The 20,337-nt window shown below is 57.7% G+C and overlaps 1 protein-coding gene across 4 annotated transcripts in view; it reads left to right on the top strand.

The window, feature by feature from the left end:
• TFEB (transcription factor EB) overlaps window positions 1–9,021 on the top strand; it is a 54,728-nt gene extending 45,707 nt beyond the window's left edge. For all 4 annotated transcript variants that reach the window (XM_042986330.1, XM_042986329.1, XM_042986331.1 and 1 more), the window contains exons 2-9: window positions 1,837–2,077; window positions 2,162–2,416; window positions 3,076–3,153; window positions 5,016–5,136; window positions 5,231–5,287; window positions 5,909–5,984; window positions 6,570–6,717; window positions 7,863–9,021. In XM_042986330.1, the coding sequence (XP_042842264.1) occupies window positions 1,859–2,077; window positions 2,162–2,416; window positions 3,076–3,153; window positions 5,016–5,136; window positions 5,231–5,287; window positions 5,909–5,984; window positions 6,570–6,717; window positions 7,863–8,351 (1,443 nt within the window). In that variant the 5' untranslated portion in view covers window positions 1,837–1,858 and the 3' untranslated portion in view covers window positions 8,352–9,021. The remainder of the gene's footprint in view (window positions 1–1,836; window positions 2,078–2,161; window positions 2,417–3,075; window positions 3,154–5,015; window positions 5,137–5,230; window positions 5,288–5,908; window positions 5,985–6,569; window positions 6,718–7,862) is intronic.
• Window positions 9,022–20,337: the final 11,316 nt, after the last annotated feature.

Here is a 20,337-nt window from a genome sequence, read left to right as displayed (position 1 = left end):
CTCCCCTCTCAGAGCTCTGGGTCTCATTCTCAGGATCCTGGGGTGCAGCTCTGGCCTCTGGTCTACACTACAGCTGACCCTGCCAGCCTCGTGTGATTATTCTTCACTCACCCACTCTGCCTACCAAATGCCACGCACTGTGCAAGACACATTATCTTCATTTAACATGCCCCTCAATCTTCTGAAGTAGAAACTGTTCACAGATGAGGACGCAGAAGCTCAGAGAGGTTAAGTGACTTGCCTAAGGTCACACAGCGAAGCGGCAAAGCTGGGATTTAAGCTCGCGTCTGCCCTGTTTGCTCATGCTTGCTCAACCAGAGGAAGTCATACTGCCTCTTGCAAAGACCCTGGAGATGGGACTCTCCGCCAGAACCTTTATGGAGTTGGGGATCCCTGGGGGCTTTGCACCTTTCAGGGAGTGTTTTAGTGGGGCAGGGGGGCTTAGAAATCATTTGGCCCAACCTTTTCATTTTGTGCACAGGGAGACAGAGGCTGAGAGAAGGGAGGTGCCAGGGTCCCTCAGTGAGCTAGGGACAGAATGGGCCCAGCTACAGGACTCACTCTGTCTTTTCCTCCCTGCTTCCTCACCAGGCCTGGGGGCCTTAGCCCCCCATCCTACTGTGACCCGTCAACGACCAGGGCCGACATGCTAGGTGGAGGAAGCCCTCCCTGGACTCTTGCAGGCCCCGGGTTATAACATTCACTGGACCGTAGACTCCCTGAGCTCAGGGACTACAGCTAGCTTGTCGCCGCACTGCCAGTGCCTGCTTCATAAATAGTAATCATTCCCTGTGCGCGTTGGTGGAACATCTACGTGTTCCAGGCCCTGGGCTAAAGGCTGAAGGCAGAGCAGTGAACAAGACAGACAAAATGCCTGCCCTCAGGGGAGTTTGCATTCCTAGTGAGAGATAGACATTGAATGAAAGAACCAAGCAAAAATGCATAATATTTAAGATGATGATAAGTGTTATGGAGTAACACAAAGAAGGAAGGGGCATAGGGAATGGAGGGGGGAGGGAGGGAGGAATTTGGCAGTTTCAAACAGGTTAGTCACGGAAGGTCTCTGTAAGGTCACATTCGAGCCTTGGAGGAGGTGAAGGAATGAGTGGTGTCTGGGGGAGGGGCATCCCAGACCGAGGGGCATCCCAGTGCAAAGGCCCAGGGGTGGGAGCGTGAGGTGTTTGAGGCTGGCGGGTGTGGCTGGATCAGGCGGAACAAGTGAGAAAGTAGGGGAAGATGGGGTCAGAGGGGCCCATGATGTGCGGACAGATCACAGAGAGCCTTTTAGGGTGGAACTTCAGCTTTTACTCCGAGTGAAGTGGGAGCCATGGACAGTTCTGAGCAGACGGAGGGACAAGATCTGACTTAGGTTGAACAGGATCCCCCTGATTCCTGAGTTGCAAGTAGAATGTTGTGGGGCAAGAAAGGAGGGTGTCTGAACATTGGGAGGCTCTTTTGAGGAAGCCAGATAAGGCAAGGTCCAGGCTGGGCCCACATGGGGCAGGCAGGTGGAGGTCAGATCTGCCAGGATGCGGTGTGATAGAAAGAGAGGAGTCAAGGTCGGCTCCAACCTTTTGGGGTCGACCAGCTGCAATGAACAAAGAAAAGAGGGTCTCCATTTCTGGCCCAGGAACCAGGACACTTGGGTTCAAGTCTCGGCCCCGTCACTCTCCTGCTTGGTGGCCTTCGGCAAATCCTTTCTCCTTTCTGGGCCTCGGTGTCTGCTCCTGTACAGTGGGTGTGACCCCCTCCACCTGGCCTCCCCCGTTCCCCAAGACCCGGGGCTCCGAAGAGGACGTGTGCTTCACAGACTTGCCCCCCTCCCCCTGCCCACAGGGAGCCAGTGCCAGTGGCCGCCATGGCGTCGCGCATCGGGCTGCGGATGCAGCTCATGCGGGAGCAGGTACAGCAGGAGGAACAGCGGGAGCGCATGCAGCAGCAGGCCGTCATGCATTACATGCAGCAGCAGCAGCAACAGCAGCAGCAGCAGCAGCAGCTGGGTGGGCCGCCCACCCCGGCCATCAACACCCCCGTCCACTTCCAGTCTCCGCCACCTGTGCCTGGGGAGGTCCTGAAGGTAGGGCGTGTCCCGAGGTGGGGCCTGTCCCCTCCCACCCTGCTTCTAGGAGCCCTAGAACCCTTGCCTTCTCCCCCCTCCCAGGTGCAGTCCTACCTGGAGAACCCTACCTCCTACCACCTGCAGCAGTCCCGGGACCAGAAGGTGCGGGAGTACCTGTCCGAGACCTACGGGAACAAGTTCGCCGCCCACATCAGCCCCGCCCAGGGCTCCCCGAAGCCCCTGCCGGCTGCCTCCCCGGGGGTGCGGGCCGGACACGTGATGTCCTCCTCAGCTGGCAACAGTGCTCCCAACAGCCCCATGGCCATGTTGCACATTGGCTCCAACCCCGAGAGGGAGGTGAGTGAGAAGCTGGCCAGGGGCTGCCATGAGCAGAGCTGGTGCCAGGTGCTATGCTCCTGGGACTCCTGGTCTAATGGCAAGGGCAAGGTTCTGCTGTCAGGGTCCCTCCCAGTCCAAGGGGGAGGTCCTGCTCTCTCAGGGACCCCAGTCTGAGTGGGGGAGACACAGCCCTGCCTCAGGGACCCGAGTGTGAGCGGGGGAGATACAGTTCTGCCCTCAGGGAGCCCCAATCTGAGGGGGGAGACACAGCCCTGTCCTGAGGGAGCCTCAGTCTGAGGGGGAGACATAGTCCTGACCTCAGGGAGCCCTAGTCTCATAGGAAAAGCCTCGCCCCTACTTTTGAAAGCTTGACTAGAGAGAAACAGGACCCTCCTACTGGAAAGCCCAGCACACCTGCAAAGCCATGTCCAGACAGAGGGTATATAAAGCAATCTCCCTGGGGCAACTTGGCTCTTTGGGAAGAGCCCTGGCCTTGGCCTTGAGGCCTGTGGGACCTGGACAACTCATCCTCTGAACCTTTTTCCTTCACTCCACCCAAGATGAGCCAGTTGAGTGAGGTGGGCTCCAAGGTCCCTTCAGATCAGTGGCTGTCCCGGTGCCCCTTCCCTGTGCCTTTCTCCCAGTGGGCCCTCCCCAGACGGACTTTTCTCTTTCAGTTTGATGTCATCGACAACATTATGTGTCTGGATGACGTCCTGGGCTTCATCAATCCTGAAACTCAGATGCCCAACACGGTACTGCTGGCCAGGGTGGGGTGGGTGTGTCAGAGGGAGAAGGTAGAGGTTCTACAGTGGCTCTGAGCCTGGGGAGAACTAGAGACAGGGCTCCCCCCCACCCCCGGTCCCAGGCAGAGCCATCTTGCTGCAGATGACAGTCGCCTCCATCAAATCACGTGACCAGAGCCCAAGGCTGAGCAGAATTATGAATCCAGAGAGATGTGTCTAGCCTGTGTGCATGAGGCGGGCTTCAGTGGGGAGTGGTGTCTGGGCAGTTGGGAAGGCTTCCTGGGTGGGGTTAGGGGAGGGGGCAGGAGGGACTGGTGCCGGGCCTCAGCAGAGCAGGGAAAGCATTCCTGGAGGGGAGCAGTGTGGCCCTGAGCTGATGAGTTCCTTTGGGATCTGGGATGTCCCTCTTCTGCAAAGCCTAGGGCCCAGCGGGCACAGGCCTGTGTCCCTCACTCCACGGGACAAGTGATAGGGGGCTGGCTTTGTCCCCTCCCTCCAGCAGCCTCCTGGAGTGTGAATGCTCTCTGGGCCTCCTGGACAGGGGTGAAGAAGCAGATGGGAAGGAGCCAGCCTTAGAATCAAGAGGCCTAGCTTCTGGCTTTGGCTGTGACCTTGGGAAGTCCCTTAACTGTTCTGAACGCCAATTTTCTCAGCAGCAAAATGGGGGTGATGCCGTCTACCCACAGGATTGTGGGAAAATGAGATAAGGCAGGAAATCGGGGGCTAGCTCCGCACAGGGTGACACGTTTACACGGAACAGGTGGAATTGTGGGTGTCCCCACCCCTTTTGGGAAGGTCCTGAACCTCAGCTGCTTCCTCCTGCTCCTTGGGCCTGACCCTATGACCCTGATCCTGGCCCCAGCTTAGGACACTGAGGGGAAGCCCCCAAATCTTTCAGTGGGAAGTCAGAGTCAGTCCTTAATCCCCACTGCCCTGGTGACATTGCCCAGTGGCTTAGCAGGAACTGGTCAGGGCCAGTTGGGTCTGAAACCTACTGCCAGCAGAGCAGGGAAGGCTGGGGAGAGAGAGAGAAAGCCAGACTGCACAAGTGTTCGGTCCCTTTAGGCCGGGTATCTGGTAGGGCACCTGTGTGCCCACTTAGGGTTCTGGACCTGTGATTTGCTCTGTGTGTTCCTGTGGCAGGAGCTGGGGTGATCATTCCAGAACTCAAGTCTGTCCCTGCCAGGCCTCTGTTTATCCCCCTACTGGCTGCCCATTGCAATATGCCAGGGTCTTTGCAAGTCGAATCTAGAACTCCAGGGTGTATCTCCTGCCTTGCCCACATCATGCTGTCTACTCTTGCAGCTCAAGCTTCTACTTGTGGCTGCCCCCCCCCACCCCCCACCCCAGCTCTGTCTGTCCAGCCCCGCGTCTTTGCTCAGCCATCCCCCTGCCAGTCCAGCCCTTCCTCACTTCTTTGCTCGGGACTCAATTCAAGTTCCATGCCCTCCAGAAACTTTCCAGAAACTCCAAAACAGATTAGGTGCTCCTCCCCTGGGCTTCCAAATGCCTGGGACGACTTCATCCCCTCCCCTGTCGGCCCTTAGGGCTGTTACCTGGTCTGATCACTCTGCAAGGATTCTAGCCACTAGGCTGGTGGCTCCTGGAGGGCAGGGGCCACACCTTATTTAGTTCCCAACCCTACAGACTTCCAGTAGAATTGCCCAGTGAAGAGGCCCAGGGTGGAGCTTTGACATCCTGGTGCTGGCTGCAGACCCTTTGAGCTGAAAGCGTGGCCGGGGAACATCAGTACAGCCTCCCCTGGGCGTCCCTGGGAAAGAAAGGCTGTTCCTGGGATGATGGGCCCTGGGCAGGGGCCCCTGTGGACAGGGGACTGCTCACCGGGTCCCTCTCCCCACCTCACCCCACAGTTGCCCCTGTCTAGCAGCCACCTGAACGTGTACAGTGGTGACCCCCAGGTCACAGCCTCCCTGGTGGGCGTCACCAGCAGCTCCTGCCCCGCTGACCTGACCCAGAAGCGAGAGCTTACAGGTACCACCTCCCTGCCTGCCTGTGCCCTGGCTCCCTACTCCTCCCTGTCCTTCTCCCTCCCTCCCAGCTCCTCTCTCCTTTCCCTGGCCTCCAGATGCTGAGAGCCGGGCCCTGGCCAAGGAGCGGCAGAAGAAAGACAATCACAACTTAAGTGAGCCCCCCACGCCCTTCACCCCCACCCCCTGGGTTCCTGCTCCCTGCCTCCCTCCTCCTCACTCTCACCTGAGCTACCCAAAAAGCCATCTGGACCCGAGCTCTCATTGGGGCTTTATAATTTTTAATTAAAATTTTTTTATTAATTAAAAAAAAAAAAAGCCACTCTGACCTGCCTGGGTTCTACACAAGACCTTAAATCTGCGCTGGGATGACTGGTGGGTTCAGCCCTGCCTTCCTCCCACTGGCCCTCTTTGGGAGATGGGGGTGGGAGAGGGGCTCCGGAGAAGAGACAGTCATGAAATCCCCAGCACTTCAGAGTGAATGGGTTTATCATATCGTATTGTTGTCTTTAGGGTGTGCAACCTGGGAAGCCAGGGAAGGTGTTCTGGGTCATGTGGGCAGAGATTCCTACCCCCGGCCGGCTTTGCTGCCTTGCAGAGCCGCTGGGTTGTATCCATCTGCACCTGGGCCCCTCCTTCCCATAGTGATCCCATTCCCTTCCTCACCCATTACTTCCCAGAAGGGCCAAGTCACCCCTCCTTGGGCCGGGCGGACCCTTCTCCTCCCATGGGGTCCCATCCTTCTAATTGCTCCCTCCGGGATTTGTTACCTTTAGTTGAAAGGAGGCGGAGGTTCAACATCAATGACCGCATCAAGGAGCTGGGAATGCTGATCCCCAAGGCCAACGACCTGTGAGCAGTTTCTAGGGGAGGGGGGGGGGGTGGCGGGAGACGCTAGGGGCTGGGGGCGGGGCAGCAGCGGCTGACTAGCTGGTTGCCCAGGGCAAGGGCTGGGAACAGAATCCCTTGGTTGCTCCCTTCTGGGAGCTTATCATCTATTTGGGAAAAAAAGATCCCTCCCTTATCAGGACAGCTCCAGACGGAGGAGCAAAATCCCAGAAGTGAGGCAGGGGTGGGGGCTTCCTGGAGGAGGTGTCATGCTGGCATCGTTTGGTGAGGGCTTTTGGACTGGCTTGGAGGGGTCCAGAGAGTCGAGAACTGACGTGGGTTTGGGCGGCCCAGAATGGAAGGCCTGGGGAAGGAGGCCGCTCGGCATTGCTTGCTTCCCTGGGATTACCGGGGTGGGCGCTGGCAAGAGTCACCCGCGAGGGTCTGTCCTGTTCAGATGGGAGCACGGCCTTCTCCACAGATGGGGGCGGGGCGCATCTGGGGTTCCGTGGGCAAAGTTGGGAGACCTGCGGCATCGGCTTCTGGAACCAAAGCGGGGTTTTCCTTCCTCCCGCTGAGCCTGCACGTGTGATTCTGCCTGGCCCGCAGGGACGTGCGCTGGAACAAGGGCACCATCCTCAAGGCCTCGGTCGATTACATCCGGAGGATGCAGAAGGACCTACAGAAGTCCCGGGAGCTGGAGACCCACTCTCGGCGCCTGGAAATGACCAACAAGCAGCTCTTGCTCCGCATCCAGGTCCGGCCCCTGCCCTTGGACTTCTGGAGGAGCTCTGGCACCTGCCTCGGGCCTGGCTCCGCCCCCGGGGGGGAGGGGCAGGACTTATACTTCCGGAGTTGGAGGAATGAGAATGGAAGGAACGCTGGCTAAGGAGCAATCCCCAGCAACTTTAAGCAACAAATACCAGCTAGAGATTCTGTTCTGTGGGACCCTCATTTAGAGTTTGTTTGAGAGGGGGAGAGAGAGAGAGAGAGAAAGCGCGCGAGCGCGTGCATGCTCGTGGGGGAGGGGCAGAGAGCGAGAGAATCCCAAGCAGGCTCCACGCTGTCAGCGCAGAGCCCAACGTGGGGCTCAGTCCCACTAACCGTGAGATCATGACCTGAGCCCAAATCAAGAGTCAGGATGCTCAAGGGACTGGGCCACCCAGGCGCCCAGCCACGTAACTCTTATGGTGACACTTGTCACCCCGGCTCACATTTCCTTAATCAATGCAAGTACATGCCTACACTTAACCTCAAGGGGGCAGGGAAGTGCAAGCCTACCTCATGTGGAAGGCAGAGAGCTGGAATTATTTGGAACGCTAAGTCTCACCACTGGAGAGAAACTACAGAAGGCTTGGGAGAGTCACTCCTACCATCTGGAGCAGAAGGTTCTAGTCCTGGCTGTGCTCAGGGCCTCTGTCCTCTTTGGATCTGAGGCTGCTCATCAACACAAAGGGCGGTTGCGTGGCAGCTTTTAAACTTTTCTATTTCTCATAGGAGGTAATACCACTGACATTACAATCCAGCACACAGAGCCACACTCCAAGTGAAAAATCAAAGTTTCATGAAAGAACCCTCCTTCTTAATAGATGCAGTGCATTCTGGTAATTTCTATTCTGGTCTAGTCTAGGCAAGTCTATTTCAATTAAAAAAAAAAATAGAGGGTGAGCTGGTCAAGAGGCACTACAGTGGTTTCACAACCCGTTAATGAGTTGTGACTTGTAGTTTGAAAAAAACACTGGTCTAGACTCTAGAAGCCTATACTTGCTTCCAGTGGAGCCATTTTGTGGTCTTGGGTGCAGCCAGGGGAAGGGCAAGGGGCTGCGGCGGGGGGGCCCCGGGGAAGGGCGGCTGGGGCCCATGAGTGTGTGCCCCCAGCCTTCTCTCTGCCTCACCTTGCAGGAGCTCGAGATGCAGGCTCGGGTGCACGGCCTCCCCACCACCTCCCCATCAGGCGTGAATATGGCCGAGCTGGCCCAGCAGGTGGTGAAGCAGGAGCTGCCCAGTGATGAGGGCCCGGGGGAGGCCCTGCTGTTGGAGGCCGAGGTCCCGGATCCTGAGCCACTGCCGGCTCTGCCCCCCCAGGCCCCGCTGCCCCTGCCGGCCCAGCCACCTCAGCCACCCTCCCCATTCCACCACCTGGACTTCAGCCACGGCCTGAGCTTTGGGGGCGGGGGCGACGAAGGGCCCCCAGGCTACCCCGAACCTTTGGGGCCAGAGCACAGCTCCCCGTTCCCCAACCTGTCCAAGAAGGATCTGGACCTCATGCTCCTGGACGACTCACTGCTACCGCTGGCCTCCGACCCTCTCTTCTCCACCATGTCCCCCGAGGCCTCCAAGGCCAGTAGCCGCCGGAGCAGCTTCAGCATGGAGGAGGGCGACGTGCTGTGACCCTGGCTGCCGCCATGCTGGGGAACGGGGGCAGGCCTGGGGGCTGGGAGGCCCGGGGCCGCCTCCCTCCCACCCTTTGGGCTGCACTTGTGTGTGAGGTAGCAAACTGGCCTGCCTCACTCCTTCCTGTCGGCCCCTGTTTGGACTTAGTGCCTGCTTGGCAGCCTGTGGGGTCAGGAGAAGCCCCCCCCGCCTGGCTCAGTACTCCCCAGGGACAACCCTCTTGATGGGGCTGGACAGGAACAGGCCTTCAGCCTGGCTCCTGGAGGTGAAATCATGAGGGGAAGGGAGGGGACGGGTGTGCTAGAGGTAAGAGGAGGTCCTGGGTGGGGGGGGGGGGGTGTCTCATCTTCTGAGTCTGATCCCCACCCCTGCCGGTGAAGGAGGACATGTTGGAGCAGGGGGCTCAGGAAGTTCCTTTTCTGAGGCAGCGACTGGTCCAGGGGGTGCCCAGGCCTGCCTTTCTGGGACTCAGATGGCAACAAGTCTGTCCTCCAGCCTGGCACCCCCACCCCCCTTTGGTGCTAACAGCTCTCTACCGGGTGGTGTGAGGGCGGGGGTGGCTGGAAGAGGGGGCGCTGGGTTCAAGTTAGAGCGTGGGGTCACTGCTGGAAGAGCAGCTCCCCCCAGGCTCCCCACTTTGTGCCTTTAGTAAACACTGTGCTTTGTACCTGCTTGTCCTCTGTCTCTTTGGAGTGTGTGTCTGGGGCTGACGCAACCGGGGAGGATTCAACCCAATGTGCACCATTATGGATTTCGAATTCCAATGCCCTTTATGGGGATCGGGGTAAGGGTTACAGAAAGGAGGGAACAAGCCCATCACCTGGTTCCCCCCACTTCCCAGACTTGCCTCCAGGGGAGCTGGAGATGTAGCCTTACTTAGGGAGCTTAGGGACGGAAGGGGGGACAGTGTCCCTCCTTGTGGCCACAAGATGGCACTGCAGCCACGCTGGTTCCACGCCCCAGCTGTGGCCTGACACGGCTGAGCCCGATGACGTGGGGGCCAGTTGCTATAAACCAAGTCTTTTCTTCTTAGCTGCTGCTTAGGCTACCCCTGGCCCGGGGTGGGGGACATGTTTCTCTTGTTCCTGAATGCCTGTGCTAGTGGTGACCTCTCCAGATTTTTCTCCCTCCCTGAGGGGGCTGACACCTGCTTGAGAAGGTCAAGCTGCCTGCTCCGTGGAGGCAAGGCCAGCCCCTCTGCTCTTTGACAGAGTCTCTAGCAGGAGAGGCTCCCTAGTCACTGAAAGGCTGAGTCCTTGGGTTTGGGGAAAGAGGGATCCAACTGAACTAATTTGGGTACCAGACGCTGGGTGGAGTCAGGGACGGGGAGTGGCCCTATTCTCCACTCTGGCACTGTCTGTCCTCCAGGGCGGCCTCGGCAAATCCTTTCCTGTCTCTGGGCTTCTGTTCCCCGGCCCCAGAATAGTTCCCATGCACCTCTGCTCTCAGATCCTGGGATTTTACGACCTCATGTGGGATGGGAAGACAGACTTGGGGCAGTGAGGGGCAGGGTGGCAGATTCTTGAGGGCCCAGGTGTCTTGGGGAGGGAGGAGAGGGTCTTTTTGGGCTTTGCCTACTTCTCTCTCGACTTCCCACAGTCTTCAGGCAGAGACCAAAATGGCTTTCTCCTCACGGGGCCCTGGGAGGCCGAAGGGGCCTAATTAAAAAAAAAATTTAAATCCCAGGATGAAAGTGGCTAAGAGGGCAATTTCCTCTGTGCAGAACTGGAGATCAAATCAACGTTGGAGCAATTAACGCGAGAGGGGGGAGGAGGAAAGGGAGCCGGGTGTGTGGGTGCTGAGGGTGGCGGGGCTGGCGGAGGCTGTAGGATTAATCTGAAGGTCAGATGGAGCCGTGGATGACCTTGGAGAGGTTGAACCAGCCCTGGAGCGCTGGCATCTCCTTCCAGTTCCAGGCCTCACCCCACAGCCTTGGGAGCCCAGGCCCTCCTGGGGCAAGCCCTGGACTCTGGGGGATAGCTGATGGGCGCAGGCTTGGGTCACGCTGACACTGGAGCGGGTAGGGGTCTGGGAACTTCCAAGTCTAGTCCTTAAGGCAAAACTGAGAACTCTCTCCTACCCTGTTTTCCTTCATCCTAGGGATTCAGTCAGTGAACTGGGCTGCCCTCCTGCTTCCTCATGCGGCCCAAGACGGCCTGTATTCCCCCCTCCACCTGCCTGCTGGCTTCCGGTCCCCTAGGTCCTTCAGCACTGCCCCACCTGCCGCTGGGAAGCAGGGCCTTTGGGCAGAACTGAGGGTGTGAGTGGAGTTCTGGCCACAAGAGGGCGCCGCAGAGCCAGGACCTGGCCGCTGCGGGCGCCCACTGGTGGGAAATCGTGGAATCTCAGCTTCATTGTACATTCCAAGCTGTCTGCCTCGGGGCCCTGCCAGCCCAGTGGGTTTGGTTAAGGCAGGCCCAGGTGCTACCTCCAGAATCTCAACAAGCCACCAGAAAGTGTTCGTGTATCTGAGACTGGTCTGCATGACCCTTAGCTTGTGGCTGCAGTAGAGTCAGGCCGGCAGCTGCCAACTGGTGGTTATGGACATCTCTGGTTAAATACAGTAAGAGGCGTGAATGCTTTCTTCACTCGCGCTCTTTATTGTAGACAACACCCTTCCAGACTTCAAGGCCTCACGAGGGGGAAATTAGTTTTTTCAAGGGGGAGTGGGTAAACAGGCTGGTGTGAGAGCACAGATGGACCCATCCGACCCCCTCATTTCACTTGAGGAAGCCCCCGAGGCCTTGAGAACAAAGCAAAAGTGTGAAGTGGGATTGGGGTCTGGGAAAGGAGTCCAAGCTAAGTAGGGGGAGGACAAGAAACCGTTGCACCCTTAGGTCGCACGAGGGGCCCCAAAGCTGGAGGCAGGGCGCTGGACGTGAGGATCCCGTCATCCTCAGCTCCCTTTCTGGTGTCTCTTTCCCCCCGGGCCTGCCGCTAGATTCTTACCTCCTTGTACCATGAAGGAGTGGAGATCTGAGCCCCACAGACCAAGATAGACACCTGCATTGGTGTGTATACACAGGATGGTGGCCTTCCACCCCTGCCTTCCACGGAGATTTCCCCTCTCGGGCGTTTGGACAGACGGCCGGGAGCGGATGTGGGCACTGCTGAAGCCCGGCCGGGGCGGCACCGGCTCTGTGTTCCTTAGTGCCTACCTCCTCAGTGTCCTCCCTGGGATTTCCGTCCCCCACTGCTCCTTTAAATCGAGATTCTTGGGGCGCCCGGGTGGCTCAGTCGGTTGAGCGTCCCACTTCGGCTCAGGTCATGATCTCTCGGTGAGTTCGAGCCCCACATCGGGCTTGTGGCTGTCAGCGCGGAGCCTGCTTCAGATCCTCTGTCTCCCTCTCTCTCTGCCCCACCCCTGCTCACTCTCTGTCTCTCAAAAATAAATAGAACATTAAATCGAGATTCTTCCTTCATTGTTTGGAGCCACTGACTTGGATCAGAATCTGATATACACTCTGGATCTTCCCCCTCCCCCCCGCAACACATAGTCCCCTAGAAAGGAATCCCAAGTTTAACATTCCTGCTCCCAACCCATGCCCCCTTCTCCACCTCAGAGCCCATTCCCCTCCCCTGCCTCTCCCAGCCACCTGGCATATCAGCTGGAACAGCTAGAAAGAGCCCCTTGGAGTCACCTGTCCCTCACCTGCTGGGACCCGCACTTCTCAGGGTCCAGTCCCCACCCCCCCCCCCCAGGCTCCTTTAGCCTCATCTTTTTTCTTTGCTCTCTCTTTTCCGAGGGGGGCAGTGGAATTTATACAATATTTAAGCAGCCAGAGCCGAGTCCGGGAAGATATTATTAATGTAAAAGGGACGGGCTGCAAATGCTTTTGGACCTGGTTACAATTAGAGGGTGATTTTTCTAAAGGTCAATGAATTCAGATAATATCCACAGGGGGGAGAGAAATTTAATACCTTTTTAGTGAATTAATTAATTATAATATTATATCGGCTTGGGGTTCTTTTCCAGAGTGATTAAGGGAGCGATCCGTCTTCTGTGAGGCCGGGGAACGGCGCCCGCCACCAGCGAGGACCCTGTCTCGGGGCTCAGGATGGGGCCCTTCCTTCTCCTCTCACCCCTGCAGCGGCCAGGGAGCTGGAGGGGCTGGTGGGCAGCAGGGGAGGCAGGCCGGCCCCGGTCCGGATGAGGGCAGGCACAGAGACACAGTGCCCTTTCCCCTCAGCCTATGTCCGCAGGCCCAGCCCTCCTCCTGCTGTCTTATCACAGGAGAGCTGAGGCATGAGTTATGGCCTCCTCCTTTCCATTTGGAGAAACCGAGGCCCACAGGAGTCAGAGACTTGCCCCGAGCCCTACTAGGAGTTAAGGCAGACTGAGGTGGCACAGCTGGCTGGAAAGAACGAGAAGACTCCCTCCGCCACCCTGCCCCCACCTCCCCACCTCCCAAACCAGGCCTTCTGGAAAATCTGTTCCATTGGCCAGCGGCCTGTGGGGCCGCCTGTGGATTCCTGGTCAGAAAGAGGATCTTCAAGTGCGTGGCCTGTGCCCAGGCTCAGCTCCTACAATGAAGATGGCCCGCGAGGGCTGATAGGTCAAGTAACCGCCAGGCTTTGGTGAAGGAATAGCTACATTTCTGTCCCTGGAGGGACCAGGGACAGGCACTTTCCACCCGCTTGGTCATTCACTCAGGTGTTCGATCATTCATTCATTCAACTCACCTTTGTGGCACGCCCGCTCTTGTGCCCTCACCGACTGAAATAGCCCTTCTTGAACCCCCCACCCACCTCGTCCTGAGCCCCACTGCTCATTGGTCTTTGCTTCACTCAGCACCCACTTTGAGCGTCCCCCTGCTGGGTGCTGGGGACACTTGGGTGGCGAAGGGGCAGCCTCTGCTCTCTAGAAGCCAGTCTCCACAGCAAGTGGGGGCAGGGAGACAGAGGCCGAAGAAGCCGTGGGGAGGACTCAGCCAGGGGTTGGAAGGGAGGGGTGACATTAAGCTGAGCCGTGAGGAACCAGGCTGACAAGGAGAGGGAGGGGGCATTCCAGACACGGAGCAAGGGCACGGTATGAGGAGGCTGCCCCTGCCCTCCACCCAGGGGCCCAGGCATGCTAACCGGAAGACCGTCCCAAGGGCCCCAGGTTCTGGGTCCAGGAAGGGAGGGGTGGGTAGCAAAGCCAAACAGGCCTGGTTGTGGGCTCTGTATGTCATGCAGGGGACACGTCTCTGTGCTTTGGTTTCCTCTCCTGTAAGGAGGGGGAGGATATACCTCCCGAGAGGATACAGGAATAACTGAAAGGAAGCGCTGGGCCCAGCATCTTGCCCACGATGTGGCTTCTGGCAGCACAGCCTCAGACGGCCCTTGAAGGGGTGGGTGGGTCAGGGCCCTGCCCTGGTTGTGCCTTCCATTCCTTTTCCCTGGGGTCAGGGGGTGGACCAGCAGAGGTCCTGGCCTGGAGACCTTTCCCGGCCAGGAGGAGACCAGCATTTGCCTGCCCTCCTCGCTCAGCCCCCTTGTTCCCCTCGCTTCTCTGTCCCTTCCCTCTCTGCCCCCCTTCAGCTCCGGCTGCCCCTCCAGCCCCTCCCCCAGCCTCTCCTCCCTTTCCGTGTGCAGCGGGCTGGGGAGGGCCTTCCCATTGTACTATCTTTGGGCCCTAAATTAAAATTGATGACATCTTGAAATGAGCAGTGAGGGTAATTTTGCTTCTGAGCCGGGATGCTAATGAGGCCCCTTAATGGTGCCAACGCGGAGCTGACGGGTCGTGTGTCACGCGCAGCGGCGAGGGGGGTAATGGCCGAGGTAAGTGCCGGTAATTACACCCTGTCTCGCTGTATTTTGGCAGGCCTGGTGGGAGAGCGGGGGCTCAATCACCACCGGCGGGGCCACCCCCCACCCACCGCAGGCCTGACAGCCAGAGATACCCCCCTCAACCCCACCCAGAACCAGGGGCCTGGGGCACAGCCCCTGCGCGCACATACAGCGTGGGACACGGCACACGCGGTTACACACGCTACCATCACACCACTGTGTACCCCCACCGGCTCACCCCCACAGCTTGGGCACACGCCCCCCCGCCCCCCTGCCCCGGGTGTGCACTCAACACTCACACCCATGCTCACCCGTCCTGCTCCCCCCCCCCGCCCCCGCTCCCCACTCTGGCCACACACGGACACAGGCCCAGGACACGCACACGTACATGTGCGCACAAACACGTCCTCAAGCAGCGTGCCCGCATCGCGCGCCCGCTGCGCACCCGTCTGTTATCTCGACTCCTCCTGGCTCTCCTTCCAGGCAGGCATCCTTACCCTCTCCTTGCGGTTCAGGAACAGCTTTGGGAGACAGAGCCTTTGTGCCAGATCGCGCAGCCGCAGGGGCTGGGCCTCCTGCACGTGGCAATCTTGGCAACCACACTTCCTGTTATGTACACTCGCACATGTGCCTCTCAGTGTGCACGCACACGCGTGCCTGCACGCGTACACGTATCTACCGCACACAGATCCCAGAGTTCCTCTGGGCACGCACACGCACGTTTCAGTGCGTGTGCAGGTATTCACCAGAGCACTGTGGGCACACACGTACGCACGGGGGTGCTTCGCAAAGGCAGATACACGCACGAGTGTGCCGGCGTGGATCACATAATGTTCACACACACACACACACACGCACACGCAATGCACTAGCCATGAAACCACTCCAGGCTCCAGCGTCTCAATTTCTTAAATGTTTATTTATTTTGAGAGAGAGAAAGAGAGAGAGAGAGAGTGTGCTCACGAGTGTGTGCGAGCAGGGGGCAGGCAGAGAGAAAGGGAGAGAGAATTCCAGGCGGGCTCTCAGCGCAGACCCTGATGCGGGGCTCGATCCCACGACCCCTGGGATCATGACCTGAGCTGAAAACAAGAGTTAGACGCTTAACCAACTGAGCCACCCAGTGCCGCCAGCAGCACCTCAATTGCTGAAGAAGAGGAAATAAGTCCTCTTCCATGTCCTCTGCAGTATTTGTTAAGACAGACCAACAGCCACACAAAGGAGTGAGATGTCCCCTCCCACAACCCCCCTGCAGAAACACACACACACACACATCCTACACGTGTGCACACACACCGAACACGTGGTGTCTAAGCTCTGCATACGCGCAACGTGCAGCCTTTAGACACATCTCCGCACACACACTATACATGTGCAATGAACACACGCTCAGCCCTGGTGTAGAGCCCCAAGTGTACCTACCGGTGAAACTGGAGCCCGTGGGTACTTGTCAGATATATATCCTGCCCACCGCCCCCCTGCCAAACATTTATCAACTTATAATTACAGTACGGGGTAAAAGCATGGGCTTTGGAGTTTGACTGCTTAGGTCTTTGGCCTGGGCCCATGATTTTCCTTGCTGTGTGACCTCCGGCAAGTTACTTAACTTGTCTGTGTCTCACTTTCCTCCTCTGTAAAATGGGGGTAGTGATAGTGAGCCTGCTACCATAGGGACGTTGTGAGGGTCAAAAGAGTTAACAGATTGTAAAGCACTTAGCGCCCCAGTAAATGTGGAGGCGATGTGTCTGGTTATGACAAAGGGTGCATGTCAGGATAGGACGAGCGCTGAGGAGCGGGTGGCGAAGGCAGAAGGGGCTGTGCCCACCTCAGGCGGGGGTAGTCAGGGAGGGCTTCTTGGAGGAAGAGAGATTTGGGCTGGGCCTTGAAGAAGAACCGTAGCCACTGTTTATGGAGCACCTACTCTGTGCTGGGCCCGGTGCTAAGTGCTTTGTATGAATGAACCCCGTGAGTCCTCCGCGACCCCCAAGAGGCGGGTACTGCCGTGTCCACCTTATGCCTAGGGAGAAAAAGGCACAGAGAGCCTTGACAACTTGCGCAGGGACAGGAAGGCTTAGGGAAGAGGGACGCAGGGCTGGGGGATTCCAGGTGGGAGAGCGGCATGTGACAGAAATAGAGAAACAGATGGTAAAATACCCCAGAGGGCCTTCCTTGACACACTGTAACAGTTTCCAGATAATGAGAAGCCGGTGAGCATCTGGAGGAACGTCCTGACCTACTTGCTGTGTCTCTTGCAGCCACACCAGGGACCTGGGCGGGGGGGGTGGCGGTGTGGGTGGCTGGCACTGCCCACAGCATGCCAGGACAGGGGCAGTGCTGGGCATCGTCACGCTCTCGCCCTCCAAGGACCCGGTTAGGGGAGGGGTATGGCATATGAGCATCTCGGCCCTGGAGACCAGGCCTGGCTGTCTGGAAGGGGACCTGATGAGGACTCCGGGAGGGCCAGAAGCTGTGGGAGGAGGTGACAAGGGGCAGTGAGCAAATCTCTGCCCATCCCATCCCGAAGCCAGCATGGTCGTGCCCCAGGCGCTGGCTCCCCAGGACTCCTCAACGAGGAATAAGCTTCTCGTCAGGGTGTCCAAGGCTCTCCTCAGACAGGCCGCCATATTCCTCTTGGCCTCATGTCCATCAAACTGCCCCAGGGCCTGACAAGCTGTCTACTCACCATCCTTGACAAGATCACAGATGTTTTTCTCCCTCAGTGTTTGCACGAGCTCTTCCTGCTTCTGGTGTGTTTTTCAATGCCCAGCCAATGTGACAGTCCCAGCCTCTACGAAGCTCTCGGCTCAAGCATCCGGGGACCCTGTCATCCTGGGAGTCTCAAGTGTTTAGGCCAGTGGCAGGAAACAGAGAATGGAATACACCACCTCTGGTTGGGTAGTTCTTTGGAGAGTTGGCCTCTGCCCCTGTTCCCTGCCCGTCTATAATTTCCTCTCTCTCACCTGCTCCCAATCTACTCGTCACCTGTACAACCTCCGCCCCAACAGGCGGCCTTTACCGCAGACACCGAGGTGCTGTTCCTGCAACACGGGTCCCTTGGCCATGCCTTTGCTCATACTCTGCTTGTATCCCAGTGTGTCCCAACCCCTCCCAGCTGAGACCCAACTTGGAGGCCACACTCCCGCACAAGCAATGTCTGCCCCTCCTCACCCCGTGAGGCCCTCCTATCACAGCACCCTCCTCCAACCCCGAGGAGCATGGGAGGAGCCTTGTGGGGCAGGAGAAGTGTGGGCTACTGAGCACCACCCCCCACCACCACGTGGGTTAGCGTCCCAACGCCTCTCCTTCCTTCCTTCCTTCCTTCCTTCCTTCCTCCCTTTCTTTCTTTGTTTGAGGCACTTTTTTTTGAAGTTTATTTATTTTGAGAGAGAGAGAGAGAGAGTGAAGGGGCAGAGAGAGAGGAAGAGAGAATCCCAAGCAGGCTCCACACTGTCAGTGCAGAGCCTGGCACGGGGCTTGAACTCACAAACCGTGAGATCATGACCTGAGCCGAAGTCAGATTCTTAACTAGCTGAGCCACCCAGGCACCTCCCAGTGCCTCCCTTTTCTAGTGGTGGAGGCTTGGGGAAGTCCTCCCTCACATCTCCACGCCTTTGTTTTTCCCTCTTCCTGTTGGGACAACCCACCCCCGCCCTCTCCCAGCTGAGGACCCCCAAGATTGGCGTGTGCTGCATCTGGCCCGTGGCAGGCAGGGCAGGGAGAGTCCACTGTGGGGTCATATCATCTAGAGTCCAACCAGGGCACTCTAAGAATGGAAGAAGTCACTGTTAATGACACGAGGACAACAGGTAAAAATGGACTGTTCTAGAAGAAGCAAGATGTGTGGTTGCTATATCCACACACAGTGTCACTCCCCTTCCTGTCCACACCTCCAGATGTGGATGAGCTGGGGCCTGATAGGCTTGGGCACCGAGAGGGCCTGCTTAGGATCCAGAACAGACTGGGGCAGGGGAAGTGTATAGAAAGGGTCACATCTGGGGGCAGAATTTTGGAAGAGGGAGGTGACAGCTTGGAGAAAGGGAAGCTGGAGGTCTTAGGAATGGCCAGACAGTGGCCAGGAAATCTGAGGGGTGGGGGACCTCAAATCCCAGGATGCTCTCCTGGAGGTACCGGCAACCTCCATCACAGAAAATAGTAACGGCCGCCCTTGTGAGTGCTGGCTCACAAGGAAATTTTGGAGTCCTTGTGTGCTGTGGGTTTTGCTTTCCCTGGCTTAGATTTTTAGAGCAGGTCTTGGAGTCTGGAATTCCTGGGGTGTAATCCCAGATCTGCCACTGAACTGGCTGTGTGACCGTGAATGAGTTACTTAACCTCTCTGGGCCCCAGTTTCCTCCCTTTCCTCAAGGGAGAGCAGCTGAAGTTACAGGTGTGGAGAATGGGGTGCAGTGCCTTAAGGGCCCACTTTCACAGGATCTGTGCAGGGGAGTGGTGACTCCTGGGTGACCAAACCCTGGTAGTGAGGCAGGCCCTCCCCCAAGCGCTTTCCATGCATTAGCTCCAGAACTCACAACCAGCCTGCAGGGGTGGGGCAGGGTGGCGCTATCCTTATCCCCATTTTACAGACAGGGAAGCCGAGGCACAGAGAGGTTGAGAGTAAGGTGCCCAATGTCACACAGCTGGGAAGGGCAGAGTTGGGATTAGAACCCAGGCAGCCTGTCCCTACTCCTCAAGGGCCCTGCTCCAGGCTCTACAGACAAGTTAAGCTGTGTTCCTGGGGGCAAATGGATCCAGGAGCGGCACCTTTCCGCTCGAGGTCCCGATTTGGAACATTGTGGGAACTGGAAAATTCTGCAGGAGGGCCACAGGACCAGGGGGAAGTGGCCTGGCTTCGGAGCCAGACCCAGGTTTGAAGCTGGCCCCGGCACTCAGCAGCGGTGAACCTCCTGGGTACATTCGCACCCCAGGGAGCCCGTCTCCTTGTCTGGAGAGCACCTGCTCTGTTGGGTGTCAGACGTTCTAGATACTTAGCTGTGGGAGGTGATGGGCACAAGGTGGGCACTGCACGAATGCTGGTTCCATCTTCCCTCACTGCCCAAGCTGGGCCTGCCCTGGGGTCCCCTCACCCCGAGACGGCTCCAGAAAACACTTCCACCCTGATTTGGGCCAGGGGGTTTTAAAGAAGAAAGGCTGCAGGGTCCTGAGCCTAAGGGGCTCAAAATGGTAGCAGTTGGTGTTGTCTATATTATTATCAAAGGGGACACCTGACTTCAGGCCAGGCCAGGCCAGTGCGATCTATTCCAGCTGCACCCCCCCCCCAGCACCAGAAGGCATTCAGGGGCTGAGCTAGGGGCGGGGGGCTGTTGCCTACCATAGGCCCCTAGGGTGCCTTAACTGGTAGGTCCTAGAAAAGGGGAGGGGGAGGGGGAGGTTGCTTCCTAATGAACAATTAATGTCTGCTGTATGGCTAATCATGTGGTTCCGTGTAATTAAGAAGCTAATTAGTGCTATGTCAATTAAGCCTTAATTAGTCCCCTCTTTGGAGAAGCCTGAAAGACCCTCATGCTGGAAGCTTCTGGAATGGAAGGTGGGGGGGAGTGGGAAGGTGGAAGCAAAGAGGGACGAAGGGTGCAGAGGGGAGCCCCACTTCCTCTTGTACGTCCTCCAGTTTTGGGGTCAGTGACATTGCCGCCTGGCCCTACCCCCACTGGCTCTGGGCACGGAGGTTTTGGGGTCCTGTGAGGCTCTCCCTCACTACCAGGGTTTGATCACCCAGGAGTCACAACTCCCCTGCACAGATCCTCTGGAAGAGGGCCCTTAAGGCACCCCATTCTCCACACCTATAACTTTAGCTGCTTCCCCTTGAGGGAAAGGAGGAAACTGGGACCCAGAGAGGCTAAGTAACTCATTCACGGTCACACAGCCAGTTCAGTGGCAGATCTGGGATTAAACCCCAGGACTTCAGACTCCACGACGTGCGCTGAAAGTCTAAGCCAGGGAAAGCAAAAGCCACAGCGCACAAAGAAACAAGCATGATCCTCGGAGCCCTTGTCTTTGCCCATGCTGCCCATTCCCCCAATATCTGTGAGGCTCATGCCCTCCTTCATTCAGGTCTCTGCTCAAATATCAGAGAGGCTTCTGTGATCGCCCTGTATGAGATGTCACCCCACACCCCCGTCACTTGTTCTTTTGTGGCAATCATCACCACTTGACATACGATACATTTACTCTTTGGCTTGTGGCCCCTCTCCCATCCTTG

The sequence above is a fragment of the Panthera tigris genome, chromosome B2, assembly GCF_018350195.1.
Source record: "Panthera tigris isolate Pti1 chromosome B2, P.tigris_Pti1_mat1.1, whole genome shotgun sequence".
Classification (NCBI taxonomy): domain Eukaryota; kingdom Metazoa; phylum Chordata; class Mammalia; order Carnivora; family Felidae; genus Panthera; species Panthera tigris.
The sequence above is the reverse complement of the archived record's forward strand: the minus strand, read 5'-3'. Positions and strand labels throughout refer to the sequence as shown.